The sequence below is a fragment of the Numenius arquata genome, chromosome 2 (genome assembly GCF_964106895.1).
Source record: "Numenius arquata chromosome 2, bNumArq3.hap1.1, whole genome shotgun sequence".
Classification (NCBI taxonomy): domain Eukaryota; kingdom Metazoa; phylum Chordata; class Aves; order Charadriiformes; family Scolopacidae; genus Numenius; species Numenius arquata.
In genome coordinates this window covers 73,993,110-74,009,430 of record NC_133577.1, presented here as the reverse complement: position 1 = coordinate 74,009,430, position 16,321 = coordinate 73,993,110, and the positions used below count along the sequence as shown (strand labels likewise).

General features: G+C 41.8%; 1 protein-coding gene across 3 annotated transcripts in view; it reads left to right on the top strand.

Annotated features, from left to right (window-relative positions):
• Window positions 1-14,646, top strand: part of LARGE1 (LARGE xylosyl- and glucuronyltransferase 1) — a 204,134-nt gene extending 189,488 nt beyond the window's left edge. The window contains exons 12-14 of one of the 3 annotated variants that reach the window (XM_074167389.1): window positions 1,746-1,892; window positions 7,010-7,205; window positions 11,464-14,646. In XM_074167389.1, the coding sequence (XP_074023490.1) occupies window positions 1,746-1,892; window positions 7,010-7,205; window positions 11,464-11,661 (541 nt within the window). In that variant the 3' untranslated portion in view covers window positions 11,662-14,646. The remainder of the gene's footprint in view (window positions 1-1,745; window positions 1,893-7,009; window positions 7,206-11,463) is intronic. The other 2 variants (XM_074167382.1, XM_074167373.1) reach the window with 2 other exon arrangements.
• The last annotated feature ends 1,675 nt before the right edge of the window (window positions 14,647-16,321 follow it).

Here is a 16,321-nt window from a genome sequence, read left to right as displayed (position 1 = left end):
GGAAGAGAAACTATGTTTGTGTCCCCTGCTCTCAGAGAAGGTGTGAAGGAGAAGAAACATTGGGTGTCATAAAGACTGGACACTGGCACTGCTCGGCAATTCTGGAAGGTTGTGGAGGATGATTGTGAAGGAGTCACCTATTTACATTCAGGTATCTTGGCCCTTAGTGATGGTGAGGGAGAAGCTAGAGAAGAAAGTACAAAAAAGTTATAATAAGATGCTATTAAAATCCTTCCGTTGTGAAAAGTTCGCTGGAATGTGGCAGGGCTTCTTTAAACAATGCGAACTTTGCAGTAAGGTGCTGAGAACAGATTTCTTTTTATAGAACAGTCCTATAGGGTGATGTGAATTCTCTAAAAAAACAATTTTATTAAATAGCCCTGCTCTTCTTCTTTTTCTCTGATGGCAATAGAAATGAATTCCAGATATTCTGGGCCTAGAAAAGTAGTTTGTTTGGTCCTTCTGTTATTATGACAGTGATCCAAATTCCTTCATCTCATAAGGCTGTAGAGAGTTTCCTGCTTGTCAACATTGTCCTTGATTGCTTGTTGCAGTAACATAAAAGTCAGGACAGTGAATCCTGTTAAGGGGAACTGACTTTGACAGGGAGAGAGGCATATTTCTCATATGAAATATGAAGATAATGAAAAGAAAATCAAGACAGAGTTATTTCTAATGACAAGCATAGTGAGATTCAGTTTAGGGATGGAAAAGTAACTTCTTTTTCTTTTTCTTTGGGTTTTAGTTTGTTAGGAAAGAATAGACTGAATACCTTTGGCAAGTAGTGTGTAAGGTTGCTAAGCTGTTGCTCTCCTTCGGCAGTTGTCCTAAGGCCCCTGTCTGGAGAAGGGCCCTACTGTGCAAAATGCAGTATGTGCGTACACACACACACACACACACACTCACCAAAAGAGTCTCTGCACTGAACAACTTGCAGCAAAAGAAGGGAAAAAGCAAGGTGTCTCAGGGCATCCAGTGCACAGCTCTTCTCTGCCAGAAACAGCTTCTTTGCCCTACATATACAGCCAGCACAAATGAAATTTGATCTCTGGGCACTACCATGCATATGATTAACAATAGTCAAAAAATACTACTAATTTACAGTTTTGCTGATTTGCGCCATGTCCTGTTGCAACAGATCTCTGCCTTGCCTTGAGCAAAGACCGACCATCATGGCAACAGTGTTCTTGAGGGCAAACACCTGGTCCATAGTGGTGTTAAGGTAATGCTCACCTTGCAGGACACGCAGAGCTCTAAAGCAGAGGTAGAAAGCAAGTATGGTGGCACAGCATAGCACAGAGAATAGCTAGGCTGAAATACAACCAAACTTTCTGACTCTTCACCTTGCAAAGTCCTGCCGAGTCCTAGATAAATCCCATTTTTTTTAAAACTGCCATTGACTGGGCTGCTCTCTACGTATGTAGTAACATTCACCTGTGGTTCTGTTACAGAGGTGGTCAATTGGCCATGCTCAGAGTGCTAGTTCAGCTCTGTGCATCCCTGGACGTGCAGGGCAGCATTGATCAGTCAAATATGCAAGCTCTTTTTGAACTGTGGTTGTTTTCCTTGCTCTTAGAGTAGCAGATTCAAAAGGAGAAGAAAATACGAAACACCTCCGGGAAAAAAAACGGGCCATAGTTAAATTTACAGTATCAAACTGCCCATTCTCTGCTCTTTACTTAGCAAAGTCAAGATCTGCTCAGTTTAAAATTTTCCTGCTTGTATTTGTTGTTTTTCTTTCCCAGGAAGTCCGTCATCCAGCTAGACCTGGCTAACACCAAGAAAGCTCTGATTGTACCTGCTTTTGAGACCCTACGCTACCGCCTCTCCTTCCCCAAGTCAAAAGCAGAGCTGCTATCTATGTTGGACATGGGAACCCTCTTCACATTCAGGTAATGGAAACTACTTTTTTTGAACCTGTGGTCATTATCTCTAAAGACTTTTTTGATGTTCTGTGAATATTTGATTTTACTCTCTCACTGTCAGCTAGCTAGCTCCATTAAGAAACCTATTGGATTTTTTCCCCCTTTTCATAGAGAAGCAGTGAACAGAATCATATATGGATATATTCCATCTGTAAGCTCAGCATTTTATCTAGTATTATAGTCTTCTACCAAAGGACTTCAGTTGTTAAATTGAATTTGTTTTATTTTCATCATTTTTTATTGCGCTACAAAATCAAGCGCGACCATTACACTCATGTGCGTGTAATTTGCTTTTTGGCTGCCAAATACTATCCAGATAGCTGTGTCCCTCATGTGACCAAAAATAATTTCTCCCTGCGTGTTGGTTCACTTCCTTACTGACTTACTGGAAAAACAAATGCAGGCTTCTCAGGCTTCTCATGTGCTCTTTTAAAGTGTGAAGCAGCTTCTTAAATAGCTAGAGTTTCTCAATGCAGAGGTAAAAGTGTACTCTGACTAGAAGTTGAGAAGCAAAGAACACCTAAATTTGGAGCTCCTCTCTGAAGCAGATTCCTTTTGTGGCTGTGAACAAGTGACTTCTATTACCTGCCAGACTTTTTTGGTTTTAAAATGCAACTACCAGGGGTTAACTGTCTCTTGGGTGTGTGTGGTAAGGTCTGATTAGCAGACATTTGTAAAGCATCGCAGTGATGGGAAGAGCACAATATGGCCTTATGATATTGCACAGAGAGGGGGCTTAGGAGACCTGCGTTCTCTTCTGAGCTCCACTAGTGCCCTGCTGGGAGGTGGTACGTGAATCAGTTCACTTTCTTACATCTCTTTTCTCCATCTCTGAATTTCAGGTAACAATGTTCACCTCTCCTTTTTATGATATTTTGACACCTAGAGATAAAAACTATGAAAAAGCTAGGTATTATCCATGGCCAGTGGAGCTCTATATTACCTCTGCCATCCTACTCTTACATTAGAGCTTTTCTCACACTTCTCTCCTTACCTGTATTACACACCTCTCTCGTTGCAGCAGCCATCCTTCTCTCAGGTGGCCGCATGCACATGTCAGAGCAGACAGTCTGTGTGAGTCTGGAAAACATAATTCTGACACTACTTCTACCAGTAACTGCCTTGAAATAGAAACTTGAGGCAACTGAGAGAGGCATACCTCTCTCTGGAAAATTACTTAAGGATACTGATAGGGCAAGTGCCTTTCACTCTTCCATTATTCTTTAACAAAGACATACAAATTAACAAAAGATTTGTTGATAGAAAATAATAGTTTCTCCCATAGTTGAAAGAAAACACCCTTCCAGTGGAAAATAAAGCCCTCGGAATTTTCAGGTGTCACATTCCACCAACAATCAAATTTTCAGCTTGCACAGCAGTGGCCTTCCACTACAGATTTCTTCTTCAAGCTGTACAGCATGTTGGCATGTTACGTACACAGCCGGATTTGCAGATCCTTTCTCAAGTCTCACTCAGGCAAAAATCTCTTTAACATCAGTGGGAGGTTTGTCAGAGCAAGGTTAAATAAGAACTGAAGGACATGTGGGCCATCGCTGGTGTACATATTAATGCAGGACACATTTTACAAACGCTTCCCCAGTTTGCTTTGGCTCATTTCATTGCTGAAATCTATCAACAGCCACAAAGCAGCTGTGATCTGGGCTGAGAATTTCCACCTCCACCTTCAAGGTGCTTTAATAATGCTGCAATTCGAGGCTGAGCGGGTGGGAGTGAGCTGGGGAGGACTGCTGTGACAGTGATTGCTGAGAGTGCCTGCAGCATCCCGGTCCCTCACACCACATGGAAGATTGCAATCTTTCCCTCACTGAAATTGCTTTTGTCACCTCTTTTCCAAATGGTGACCTTTTCTACCTCTGGGCAGCTAAGAAGTACAAAACGGCTCTCAATTACATCCCCCGGTCACCACCAGAAGAAAAGGGAAGACGTGTGAGCATCGATGGCTGGCAAGGTGTGCTGCGTGGAACCCTCCACGGCAGCGGGTTGCTCCATGCCAGCTTGCTGGCTTTGTTTGCAGGTGCTGGCTGTGACTGTGCCTCACAAGGATGTGTCCACTCGGTGCCTGGGTAATAGCTGATGAACGACAAATGTGCTGCCGACACAGTTTTCAGGCACAAGAAATACCACAGCTGGTAGAGGATGCATCGTATTGAGAAAACATAACCAGAAACAACTGATTAACTAATTAACTGATTGCATCTGCAATCCAACAAAATGTTTAAGCATCTGAGAACAGAACTGGGAAAGTTTTTCTTTCACCAAATCATCCTTCTCACTGAAATGGGAAGCTTTGAGGGACAAGGCAGGGAGGAGAGGAATAATTATTTCATTTTGCTAACTTCAGCAAAGTTTGCTGTAGTTTTGAAATTTTATTTTAAATAAAAGCAATCGATCACACAAGTAAGATTAAACATTCGATGCAAAGCGGGGGTGGGGGAGTTTTCCAGTTGTTTTCCATGAACCGTGGGAAAGAAACTCATCATCGTTTTATGGAGATTGAATGAGTTGGTTTGGATTTGTCAAAATTGCCAGTTTAGTGAAAAATATGTTGTTCACAATTTTTAAAAAGTTCTCCTGGGAGTCAGTGAGATCAAGTGTGGCCTTAAAATTCAAAGCCTATTTAAATCTTGAGTGAGAAAGGCCTGAGCAGGAAAATTAGATTTACTCATTTCTCCTGTGAGATGCAAGACTAATACAGACAGTGAACCACTTCTCACAACTGCATCACGAAGAGTAAAGCCTGTTGGAAATGACTCACTCTTTCGTGGTAGCTTCCTCTATATGGACATCCATGTAATGGTGTCTGCCTATCTTATTTTGCAATGCATTTCATGCGGTGAACAGGCATTGGCTAAGACCTAGCTCCAGCAGCTTATATATGTGTGTATATATATATGTAGACCCATGTATATTGTATGTACAGATATGTATGTAATCCTGAACTCTTGCAATTCTTGTTTCCAGTCTAATTATTTCATTATAATTAGTGTGCACACCTCATTTGAGCATCCTGTACTGATTTTCCTCTTTGTCGTGACCTTAACGATCCTTTTGTTTTCCTCTTTCCCTCCACTCACATCAGTCACTCTGAAGAGGCAAGTAGGTCCTCTCTGGTATAATTTGGTACAGTCAGGTCTATTCCTTCCTTTCTGCTTTGTTTTGTTTCTCCAACCTTACTTCCATATTTTCCCTTTGTTGTCTCTTCCCAATTATTGTTTTTCCTGCTGGTCAGCTTTCTCGGCTCACAGAGGTTATATTTGAGCTGCTGTAACTGTTTACACTGATATCCCCAAAAAGGGTGGAAAGAAATTGATGGTTTTTATGGTAAGTGTCCTGTTCCCTCCCTGTTTAAATCAGTGGGAGAGTTACTAGAACAACATCAGCATTTGACTGCTTCTCTGCAGGAATCTCTCAATTATCCAAAGTTTGTATGGGGCTTTGAAGATACAAATCACTTCTTAAGTGTTTAGTAGTCATTATTATTATTACCATAATTAATTTCAAAATGCCGGAGGTAGTATTTAGAAGATACAGCATCATCCACAATCCCATATCATTTTAAACCCCACATTATGATTATATTTTTTTCCAGCATAGATAGCTGCCCATTAGTGACTGGGTAGGTTACCCACTCATTTCCAAAAGAGACCAAGAAAAGGGATAGGCTTTTTGGAGATGATTCCAAAGGGTATTGAGGATTGTGTGAATCTGGCACTGGTTTCTAATAATCTCTATAGAATTAATTCACTGTCAGTTTTTTTGGTACAGAAGAGCTTTGGTTTTTCAGGTCGCCAGGTCAGATATCTGAAAGTGATGCAACCTGTTTGCAGTTTAGAAATCCAGCCTTCAAAGGACCATGCGTTACTTGGGACCCCAGTGCTATCCTAATAATTCTATCCTTCAACACTGCCCCTGAACAAAGAGAGTCAGTGAAGCCGAACACCTCTCTGTTTTTCCTGTTACAAGCCATACAAATATACAGTCCAAGTGAAAACTCCTGGGCTGTGATTCCACATCCCTGTTTTTAGCAATGGCTTGCAATGTTAGGAAAATTGCTGGGTTTGAAACATTACCTCAGGTCCTAATTCTGCAAATACTTAACACTCAAATCCCTTCACTTTTAGCATGAGTCATCCCTGTGAATTCAATGTACCTTACATTACAGACTGGCAGGATGTTTGTTTTGTCCCTTCTGTTACACATCTCAGAGCGTTGTAATACAGATGGCCTGCTATGCCTTTGTTTCATTATTTAATCTATGAGTCTGCAGAAAGAGCCTGTCTCATTGATTTTTGGAAAGGTGTAAGAAGAATAAATGGGCGAGAGAGTCATTGACCCTGGCACTAATGGGGTGGATTCAAGCTGTGCTTGGAAGAGACCTGCGGTGACCTAAACAAGATTAACGAAGTATAAAAGGATCTTTTTCTGTAAATCAAATTGATTACCTTACTGAGGATCACATGGGTACTCCCCACAATGTAGAAAGTACAGCAGAAAGCCGTTATGTAATATTTTACTTATTAATTTAATTATGCACTTTGGCTCCTACCATAGTAATAACAGTAATTAATAAAACGGAACATCTATCCAGAGCTGCAGGTGTCTCTCATACAAATTATAAAATTGCATATAAAACAGATCATGAATGTCACTGTGGTATAGAAATAGCTAATTTTAGGGACCTTATCTGAGCTACAGAATTTCACACCCATTTTAGAGCACTGCTACAGCCACTTGGTTGCTAGGAACGAGACACAGCACTTTGTAGTGCAGATGAACTGTCTGTGTACTTTGTAATTGTTTCTCACATTACCATTAGGTAGTGTTTTCACACTATCCTTCACCAGCTAGATGTGTTTAAGCATTGAGCACATAGAGGCCCTGGGAAGCGTGCTGGAAATAGTCCTAGAAATTGCCTCCGGTATGTCCTGAAAATGATGATGTGATCTGTAAGCTAATGGCCTTATTTTTGAGCGTTTCATCTAACAAGTAACATTTTGTTGCCTCGCCAAGATGTGTTCTATCTAATTGCCTCCCCGCGTCCCTGCCATTTATGTCTGTTTAAGGTATCATGTCTGGACGAAAGGGCATGCGCCAACGAACTTTGCCAAGTGGCGAACAGCCACCACCCCTTACCGCGTTGAGTGGGAAGCAGACTTTGAGCCATACGTTGTTGTGAGGAAGGACTGCCCGGAGTATGACAGGCGGTTTGTTGGATTTGGCTGGAACAAAGTAGCTCACATCATGGAACTGGATGCACAGGTGAGGAGATGATGCCTGCGTATCGCACCCAGGGCTGGGCAACAGGGTTGTTAAATGACATGTGTTTTCTGTAGAAAGCCTTCGGGCTTTGCATCACCAAAGGGCTCATTTGCCCTTACTGAGCTCTTAAATGAGTGCTTCTTGAGTTGGGAACACTCAGTTTAGTCCTTGTCAAGCATTAAAGGAGAACTGAGTCTGCATTAGTTAGTTTGTCAGTTGTTGTCTCGCAGTGGCACAATCCCTGCAGTGCCCACCTCCTGCCCAACAGTGTGCCTGAGCACTGCAGCATTTGTCACCAGTTTCATCACCTACTAGGGAATCTATAGACCTAGCTGGAAGTTTTTCAGTGAAACAGAGGTTGGTGCGTCCCAAATGCTAATTTAGAATTCAAAAAGCAATCTTAATTTGAATCCAAGGCAAGCATCTTCAATTTCTGTCCTGGATCTACAGTGCATCTCTGCAAAGCCAAGGACTTTGCATTTCCAAAGTCTCTGGCTGTGGAGCAGACTCTAGAGGATCCAGGTACTTGATTCTTGGGCTGCCTGCCTTGTGGATCTGTGACCTGGGATGGATCTTCTGGGCAAAATATATAAGAATAAGGGTGCAGAGAAAGCTCAAGAGTCCCAGACTGGCACTAGAGCTCTCAGAGCTGCCAAGATCCCTGCCACTGACCTAGATCTTGGAGTCTGGCAGTGACTATGGCTCTGTGGGAGCCCAGTGCTGCTGCTCACTGAAATGGCAGGGTTTGCATCTCCCTGCTGTTCTTGGATGTCAAGCTAACCACTGTGCTAATCAGCAGGGTCTGGGTCATGGCATTTCTTTTTAGTTTGGGTTTGTTTGATTTTTTTTTAGTTTGGTTTCAGTCCCAGTTTTTGAACTAGCAGCATTTCCTGCTAACCAAAAACATGCTTTTTGGCCATCTGTATCCTCCGATGCTAGCTTCTGCTATGAATCTGGAATATAGCTGATCCTTCTCTGCCCACCTCTTACCAATTTATGTGAAGCAGAGTGGCACAAGGCATGCAGGAAGTTACTGGGAGATTGTGTCTCTGGGGTGTGGGCTACAGTGTGTTTGTGTGCAGGCACATATGTGGGAGGGATATTTTCTACTTCTTCTTACAAAACCACACGTTCACCTTGGGCTGGCAGCCACTTACCCTCTGTTTGCAAAAGGCCATTCCTAACAAATTCGCACCTTCTTATGTTGAGAAAAAAAATATTACAGACTGGAAAAAAACATTGTCCCTTATATTATCGTTAATAATAATACTTGGCTCTATTATAGCACTTTAATTTTCCAGTGCACTTTCCAAACACTAATCAATTAACCATCATTTGTGGAGAGTGACAGTGTAAAGATTTATTATTTGTTAATCTGGGTAACAAGGCTTATGTTCCCACTGGCAGCTCTCATCTAGCACTCACGATTTAACTCTTCTGTTCAGAGACATTTGCCCAGCATACAGATTCACACATGGGAAATGGGAACATTTTTCAAAGTTGATCATAGCGCAGATATTTTAAATGGCCAGTGGGTTGGAACTTACTCTGGGGAATTGTTTTTCTCACTCTTCCAGCCTTAAAAACATTCTTACATTGAAAAGAAGTTTAATTTTCATCTATAGCAACATGGGTATTGGCCTGTTCTCCCACAAAATCAGCCTGGAGGGAATGTGGGATTGCACAGCTACCTCCCCTATGGTATAGGGGTGTCTGCAGATCAGGTTGCTGCTAGCTGCTTGGTTGGCTTCATTACCAGCAGGCAGAGCAGCTTCTCAATTGAATTATTTCACTGCTCCTCACACTGCAGCATCTGTCAAGAGAGCTGTTTCAGACTCCTTACCAAGGGCCTGTGCCACTACCATCCGTCAGAACAGCACACTGTGTGGAGATAATTGGCATTATTATTCTGGGGGCATGCAGATGTCCACTGAGCTGGATGCTGTACAAATACATAGATAATGACAGTCTTCATCTAAAGAATTTATAACCTGTGAGGTAGGGACAGAGGTTCCTGCAAGTGCATTGCTTTCTCAACAGACGTTTCCTTATAGTAGAGATGGGCCATTAGGAAACCTTTCCCTCCTTTTCCAGTGACCGTGGAACTAGACTGTGAGCAATCCTTTTTCCAAGACCCCAGCCCAGCATCTTTCAAAGGGACTTATTAGCAGTAGACTAGTAAGTTTTTGGAAGGTTTTATGTTCCTGAAGGCCTTTTGGAGGGATGGGAGCACCACTGTGCTTAACGGTTTACACTGCAGAGCATAGACGGTCCCTGACCTGCAGGATTACAGACTTGAGATGCAAACAGAGAACAAAGAAAAGATTGTATGAGGGGGATGTATCTTCTTCTGCAGCTTCACCCTTTAGTTTTAGGGTCCCATAGAGACATAGTTTGTAGTTTATCAGCTCTCCTCACTCCTTTGCCAGCCTTTGTTTTTGCATTTGGTTCCCCATTAGTTCTAAGTCTCTTCCAGCTAAATGAGTTCTGCCTGTAAACATCAGATTATTTTGCTTTGGCTGTACATTTGTCACCCCAAACAGAAGCTCAGAGGGGCCCATTCCCATATATGACAGCACTGTAATTTGGCACAAAGATTTACCACTTTAACACTGTCTGGCAAGGAGCGGACATTCCCATAATGAGAAAGGAGCAGCCATACACCTGCATCTGCACCCAGCAGTCCAACACATACTGCTGTTTCATAGGTGTCTCAGGGACAGCCCTGCAGCCTTAGCTACACTTTGGGCTGACCAGTACCACTGCTTGAGTTGGGAAATGGATCCACATTGCGTTCTGCTCACTTCTTTCCATTTTATTTGGGCTTCATTTTGGCCTGTGTTGCTCAAACACTTGGTTTCTGGTAGCATCGTAACCCAGCAATTTTCAGTCTTTTCCAGGCTGATCATATTTTGTTAGGTGAGGAAAGATTTATAGGTGAAACACTCATGTTTATTAGCACAAGTGCAGTCCCTCCCATAAATCTCTTTCCCTAACAAAATGTTTTTGGAATACTCTGCCCCTGTGGTGCAGATACTCTGTGTCTCTGCACAAACTACTAAATCTACAAGTGACAGGACTTTGCAAACCAGGGGAATTTATGCAAATTTTCCTTTAAAGCCAGCACACTTTGTCGCTATTCCTTCCCTCCCCACTGTCTTCTGCAGAGATGGTCAATGAGTCAACACAGCAACAGTTGTAAATAGAAACTGCATGAGGACAATAGGAAATGTGCCTGTGGAGTCTTTGAAGTTTCTTTGTCATTTGCATCCCATACAAGTCACTTTTTTTGAAATTTCATATGAAAAAAGAGATAGGGTCCTAGTAGTTAGGGCACTTCACCTTCCTAAGGATTACTGAGGTTTACATCCCTTTTCTGTCCATTTCCTTGCAGGAGCAGATAATCTGGTTCTTGCACATCCTGCACTAGTGACCTTCCAGCTTGTCTAAGAATCAGTCTTTGTCTAGCTTTGCTCTAATGACCATACCATTAATTATTAAAATGGAAAAAATCTAACAGGGATAATTGAGACTTAAATGAAACATCATTTTTTAACAACAAAAATTGTCAAATAACTTGGTCAGATATAAATAAAGAGAATTAGTGAAGTAGTTTTAGAGCAGAGGGGGAATTAGCACGGCATCTCATAGTTTGTGAAGGAGAACTTAATTTGTCTAAAACCTTCTTAAAGCATATGGAACTAGCAGGTCCATTTTCACACATCGCCTATAAAAGATATCATATTCTCACCTCATTTCAGGTTTATAAATAGTTTTGGACAGTTTTGTCGCTGTAAGTATCTTAGTATACAGGCAAAGCAACAAATGTAGTGCAATGGCTGCCTTTGTTAATATAGATTATTCCAGCATCCCAAGCAAGACAAATTGTAGGGGCAAAAGCATGCTTTTGCATGGACAGTTGAGACTCATGCTATGTCCGTGAATTGGTTGCAAACACACTAGTACCAAATCTGTGTTGCAGACATGGCTTCAGGCAAGCCTTTTGTACTGTTCCCCATCATTTGGCTTATGGACTAAAACATTTTAAAAGGGAAAGTTGATCTTTTATAAAATCAAGAAAAAGCAACTTTAAAAAAAAAAAAAGGTGGCTATTTTAGGATATCTGTATGGGTTTGTTGTTTGTGAGACCCACACAACACTGTCACATGATGGAGTGTGTTTGACTGTGGAGGTATGGGAGAGATGCATTGCAAGAGGGCTCAGGAACACCCTCACAGCCGGTGTCTTTCTCCCCCAGGAGTACGAGTTCACGGTGCTGCCCAACGCCTACATGATCCACATGCCTCACGCCCCCAGCTTCGACATCACCAAGTTTCGCTCCAACAAGCAATACCGCATCTGTCTCAAGACCCTGAAGGAGGAGTTCCAGCAGGATATGTCACGCCACTATGGCTTTGCAGCCCTCAAATATCTCACGGCAGAGAACAACAGCTAGCACAGCGGAGCCCATGTGTGGGAAACAGGGACACCAGAGGGAGGAGCCACTCAATGTTTGGGGCCCGCTCTTCAAACTTCAAACTGAGAAACATTTTCTGTTTTTATATCATACCCGGCAGTTCTAACAGTAGAAATTTGAAGTGACGTGTCTTCAGACTATGCTCATTCACCCCTTCCCCGACTACCCCCGGCCTTTCAGCTTTAGCATTCGTGAGGTGTCAGCGAGAAGGGGCTGGCCGTGCGCCCACCGTGCCACCGGAGGTGGGGACTGGGCAGGGGTTGGGAACGCACTCTGCTCTCCTACCTGCAGAGCAAAGACAGACCTTCAGAATATAGGATTTCATGTTGCTATTTAATAATTTGACATGCTTTTTATCTGTAAAGGAAGATCTTCGGGTCGCTGTCCTGTGAATTTCAAATCTGCACTACTCTAAAAGGGAACTTTTGCCTGTGAACTTTCACAGGGGCCCTGTTAACATGGATGACCTTGTTAATGCAGGATGAGCCAAAGGTCTGAATTAGCCTTGAAAATGAAGGGGACGCTTATACTATACTGCACTCCAGAAAAGGTGTGTTACTGGTTTAGGTGTATACCTGATATCGGTTGGTCTTTTATTCTCAAAATAGTTGTTTTATCAGGAAAATCCCCTGTACCCCACCCTGCCTTTTCCTCGGTCCTAAATGCTGCTCCTTTCCTTGCCAAGGAAATGTCTCCCTTGTGTTTCTTTCCCATCTTCAGTTCTGGTGGTCTAGTAAAGAAGATCAGTAGCTCTGCCAGAAAGTGAACAAAACTTGTCAGTGTAAGGTCTGTTTGCACCAGAGCAACTTGTTTGTGTGTGTCTCGTAAAATAAAGGGCCTGGCTGTAACTCTTTATCTTTTTTAGGCAAGAATTGGATTTTGCCTATAAGGCACGTTGTGCGGGGGCATATTGATTTGTAGGCTCATTTCAGTGCATGCCCATCCGTGAAGGCATTGGGCCTTGGGCTTTAAGTGGACTTCTTTGCTGAACAGGGAATATAAACATGGCAACTAGTAGCCTTGGTGCTCTCCTGCTGCCTGCTGCAAGGTCTCAGAACTACTTCGTTAAAGGAGTTTATAATTAAAAGGAGCAGAACTGTTAGGAATAAACTCCTCATTCGAGGGGGAGAAAAGAATGTGTTGGGAATCTGAGTGTGAGTGTTTGCTTGAACGTGGGCTGGTCAAGTTCACAACTTCAGTACACACAGGAGTATGCTGGAGGGCGGACAGGAAACCTAACAAGCAAAATGCAGAAAACAAGACACTGGACTTTTTACCATTTTCTTTATTCTTCAGTATTAATGTTGTGTTTACATGGGATGAAGAGATGAGATTTAATGCACTACCCCTTGCAGGGCTATTTGTAATTTCTGTTGCAATGTTAATAGAGAAAGCAGAAACAACTCAGTGAGAAATGCGTGTCTCCCTACCCCAGATCCCCATACAACCATGCGTACCAATACCAATACCACTGCCTGAGTTGGGGAATGGATCCACATTGCATTCTGCTCACTTTTTTCCATCTTGCTTTTCAGCCACTGGACCTTCTACTTTTCTCCCCACCTCATCCCTCTAGAGCTTGGTTTTATTTCTAACCTGACATTTCGTGAGAGCTTTCTGTTACGGTGGAAACCACGCGGTTAAACCAGACATTTAAACTACAAATATCAGTTCATCATGCTGTGTATATATGAGAAAAGCCAAAAAAGGCAACATCTTTGACAAGAAATAAAAAGGGGTGGGAGGCTATGTGTAATTTTTACTTTTTCCCCTGGGAATGTTGGCTGCATAAGAATACATCACTGCATAATTTTCTAAAGTGCTTTTCTTCTGTTCTTAATGGTTTTATGTAAAGATTTACATAAAAATCTGGGAAGAGCTGGCAAGAAGTGAAATGTGTGCTCAGTCCTAGCTAAGATATATTTTAAAAAACACCAAAATCTTAACTCCCCAGATCCCATATTACTCACCGTTAAGGGCCGGGTCACTATGCATATTGAGAATGAGAAGAATCCCGCTGCACAGAGTCCTGTTGATTAGCTAATGTGCAGAAAGATATCAAAAGCTGATCCTAAGAGAGGCTAACACTGATTGTACCTACCTAAAATCTCCAGTAAGATCTTCAGTGTGGCCACCATTATGTTTTATATATATTAAAAACTATAATTTCCAGATGTGCATTTTTCCTTGGCTTAACAATGTTGCCCAAGGATGGACTGGATTGCCCTGAAGCAGCATAAGCCGTACCACGGACCCGTACATTGTTTGGATGTGCCATTACCAACATGAACATTATTCTCTCCTCATTGGTCATGAGATGCAGATTGGGGAGCAGGGAGGTAATCATTTGCCACTTGCCTGTCTGTGCAGCGAGTCATGGGACCTCCTGGGTAGGCTTAGGTGCGCTGGCTGCTATAACCAGCTCAAAGATTGGTAGTAGGTTCAAAGAGCCCCCCCTTTTTTTTCCCTTACAGGCACCATACTGACTTGTATCTGTCATGTCATATTTGTCTTTGTGCTTCATAATTTGGGAGGTGTGGGGCTTGAGGTTTTTTAACACATTTTAGCCAATTTACATGGTAGCAAATTAGGATTACATACCTGTCTGTAACTGCCAGGGCTCCTCCAACAGCATGAAAAAAACACCACCGACAACAACAAAAATCCCCAACTCGGTTATAACACTGTCTTCCAGTCCTCTGCTGTAGTAGGTATTTGCTAGCAACTTTGTTACTTAATTCTCAGTTTTCTCCTGAAGTCTTCAAGAAATATCAGATAAACCTGGTGACTTAATGCCTTTGATTTATTGATTTGTTCCACCAACTTCTCTCTTGAGTCTTCAGCCTATGACCTCTCCTTATCTTTGATATTTGGAAAGTGTGAGTCTCTCATTTAGATATCACTCCAGCACCCTTTCTGGTGAAGACTGATGCAAATAAATCATTTAAGATTCTTGGCAATGTCCTTATTGTCTTTAATTGTTTCTTCTACTTATTGTTTGGGATGGCCTACCAGTTATCTCCGGTTTTCTGGTTTTGGTGTACTGAGCAAATGTGTATTTTCAGTTTTAACTTCCTTCTATTTGCTCTTCAAATTCCCCCTTAGCTTGCTCAAACTCCATCTTAAGTATTACATACCTTCCTTTCAGCTTTACAAAGTTTGGATTTCCACTCTCTGAAGGTTTCCTATTTGGCCTCAATAACTTCTAAAATTTCCAATTTAGTAATTTCTTTGTCTTTGTCTTCCATTTATCTAAGGGAATACCATACTCCGTGGCTATTTCTAAGCCCTCTCCATTTTTAATCTGAGTATTTCATTTTTTCTTTTCTTTTTATTTAGAGCCACTGATTCTTTCTTTCAAAGGAAAAGTGGGGTTTATTTTTAAATTTTTATATTAAATATCACCCTACTAGGTTTCGGGAGTTTGTATTTTCCTCTTTAACCTTCCTAAATGGTAACCTTTTCCTGGTCAAGGGATCAGAAATAAAGTCCTACAAAGTTCTTTTGTTCTTCTAATTTGGGCTCTTGACACATTTTGTTCTATGTATCCATTTCCCCCCTCCACTCCAAAACATTGTGACTCACTGCAAACTTTTCAGCCCCATAAGCCCCTTCCAGCACCAGAGCCTGAACTGTGTATTTCCCAGCACCTTCTGCCATCCCACGGAATTTCAGGCATAATTATTATTCCAAATAATAATCTGCTGGCTGGCACCCAATCTTCCTATTTTTGTTTTCATGCTTCTCCCTTTGATATAACAGGCTTTGCAAGTTTAAGTTTTGGGCAAAGCACTTGCCTTTATTTAATGCCTTATTGTAACCCTCTAATATGTTTCCATGATTTCTCTCTGTTGTCACAGTATGTACCTTCAAATATTTGGCTGCAGTTTGCATCCTATCATTTTCTGGCTAAGAGTCATCTACCATTTGCCTACCTGGCAGACCTAGAAAATGTGTTTGTTTATCCAAATAGTCCTTAGTATCCATCAGATTTTTTTTCCAAGTTCTGCTTTCAGGAATTCTTTCCAGCCTTACTAGTTTTCTATGTGAGTCTCTTGTTTCCATTTCATAATTTTCAATTTTTATTCTATTTGTAATCGTCATCTTGGACTCAGCAATATAAAGGAATTAGCAGCTGTACCTGCAGTTCCATCATTTTTGTTAGACCACATACCAGATATGATCACATTATTCCTAAAGTACTGATTTTTTACCTGGTAGGCTTCGTGTGGTTTGTATGTAAATTGTAAACTGCATTTTCCTTTTACTGCGACAAGTAGAGGCAGTTGGTAGAGTTATTTGCAGTAGCTGTTGCAGTAGAGTAAGCCCTGTGTTAGAGGGAAAAGCACAAAAAACCTGGTCAGAATTGTAGCTTCTGTTTCTCTCCACAGGGAAAAATAAGGCCCTAACACAGCTGAACAGTTTTATAAATGCCCTGCTCAAAACACATTGCACGTTATTTTCTGGTAGGTATAATCGTACATCGTCCAATTAAATATGAAAAATACATTTTTAATGTTCTCATTTTTACATGCAATTCTATCCAGAAGATAATGCGTTTCCTTCTGTAGCATGCCAGTTTCCCCCATTACTCCAGCCTGCCTAATAGCCCCATCTGTTTTTGGCTGAGAAAGATTAA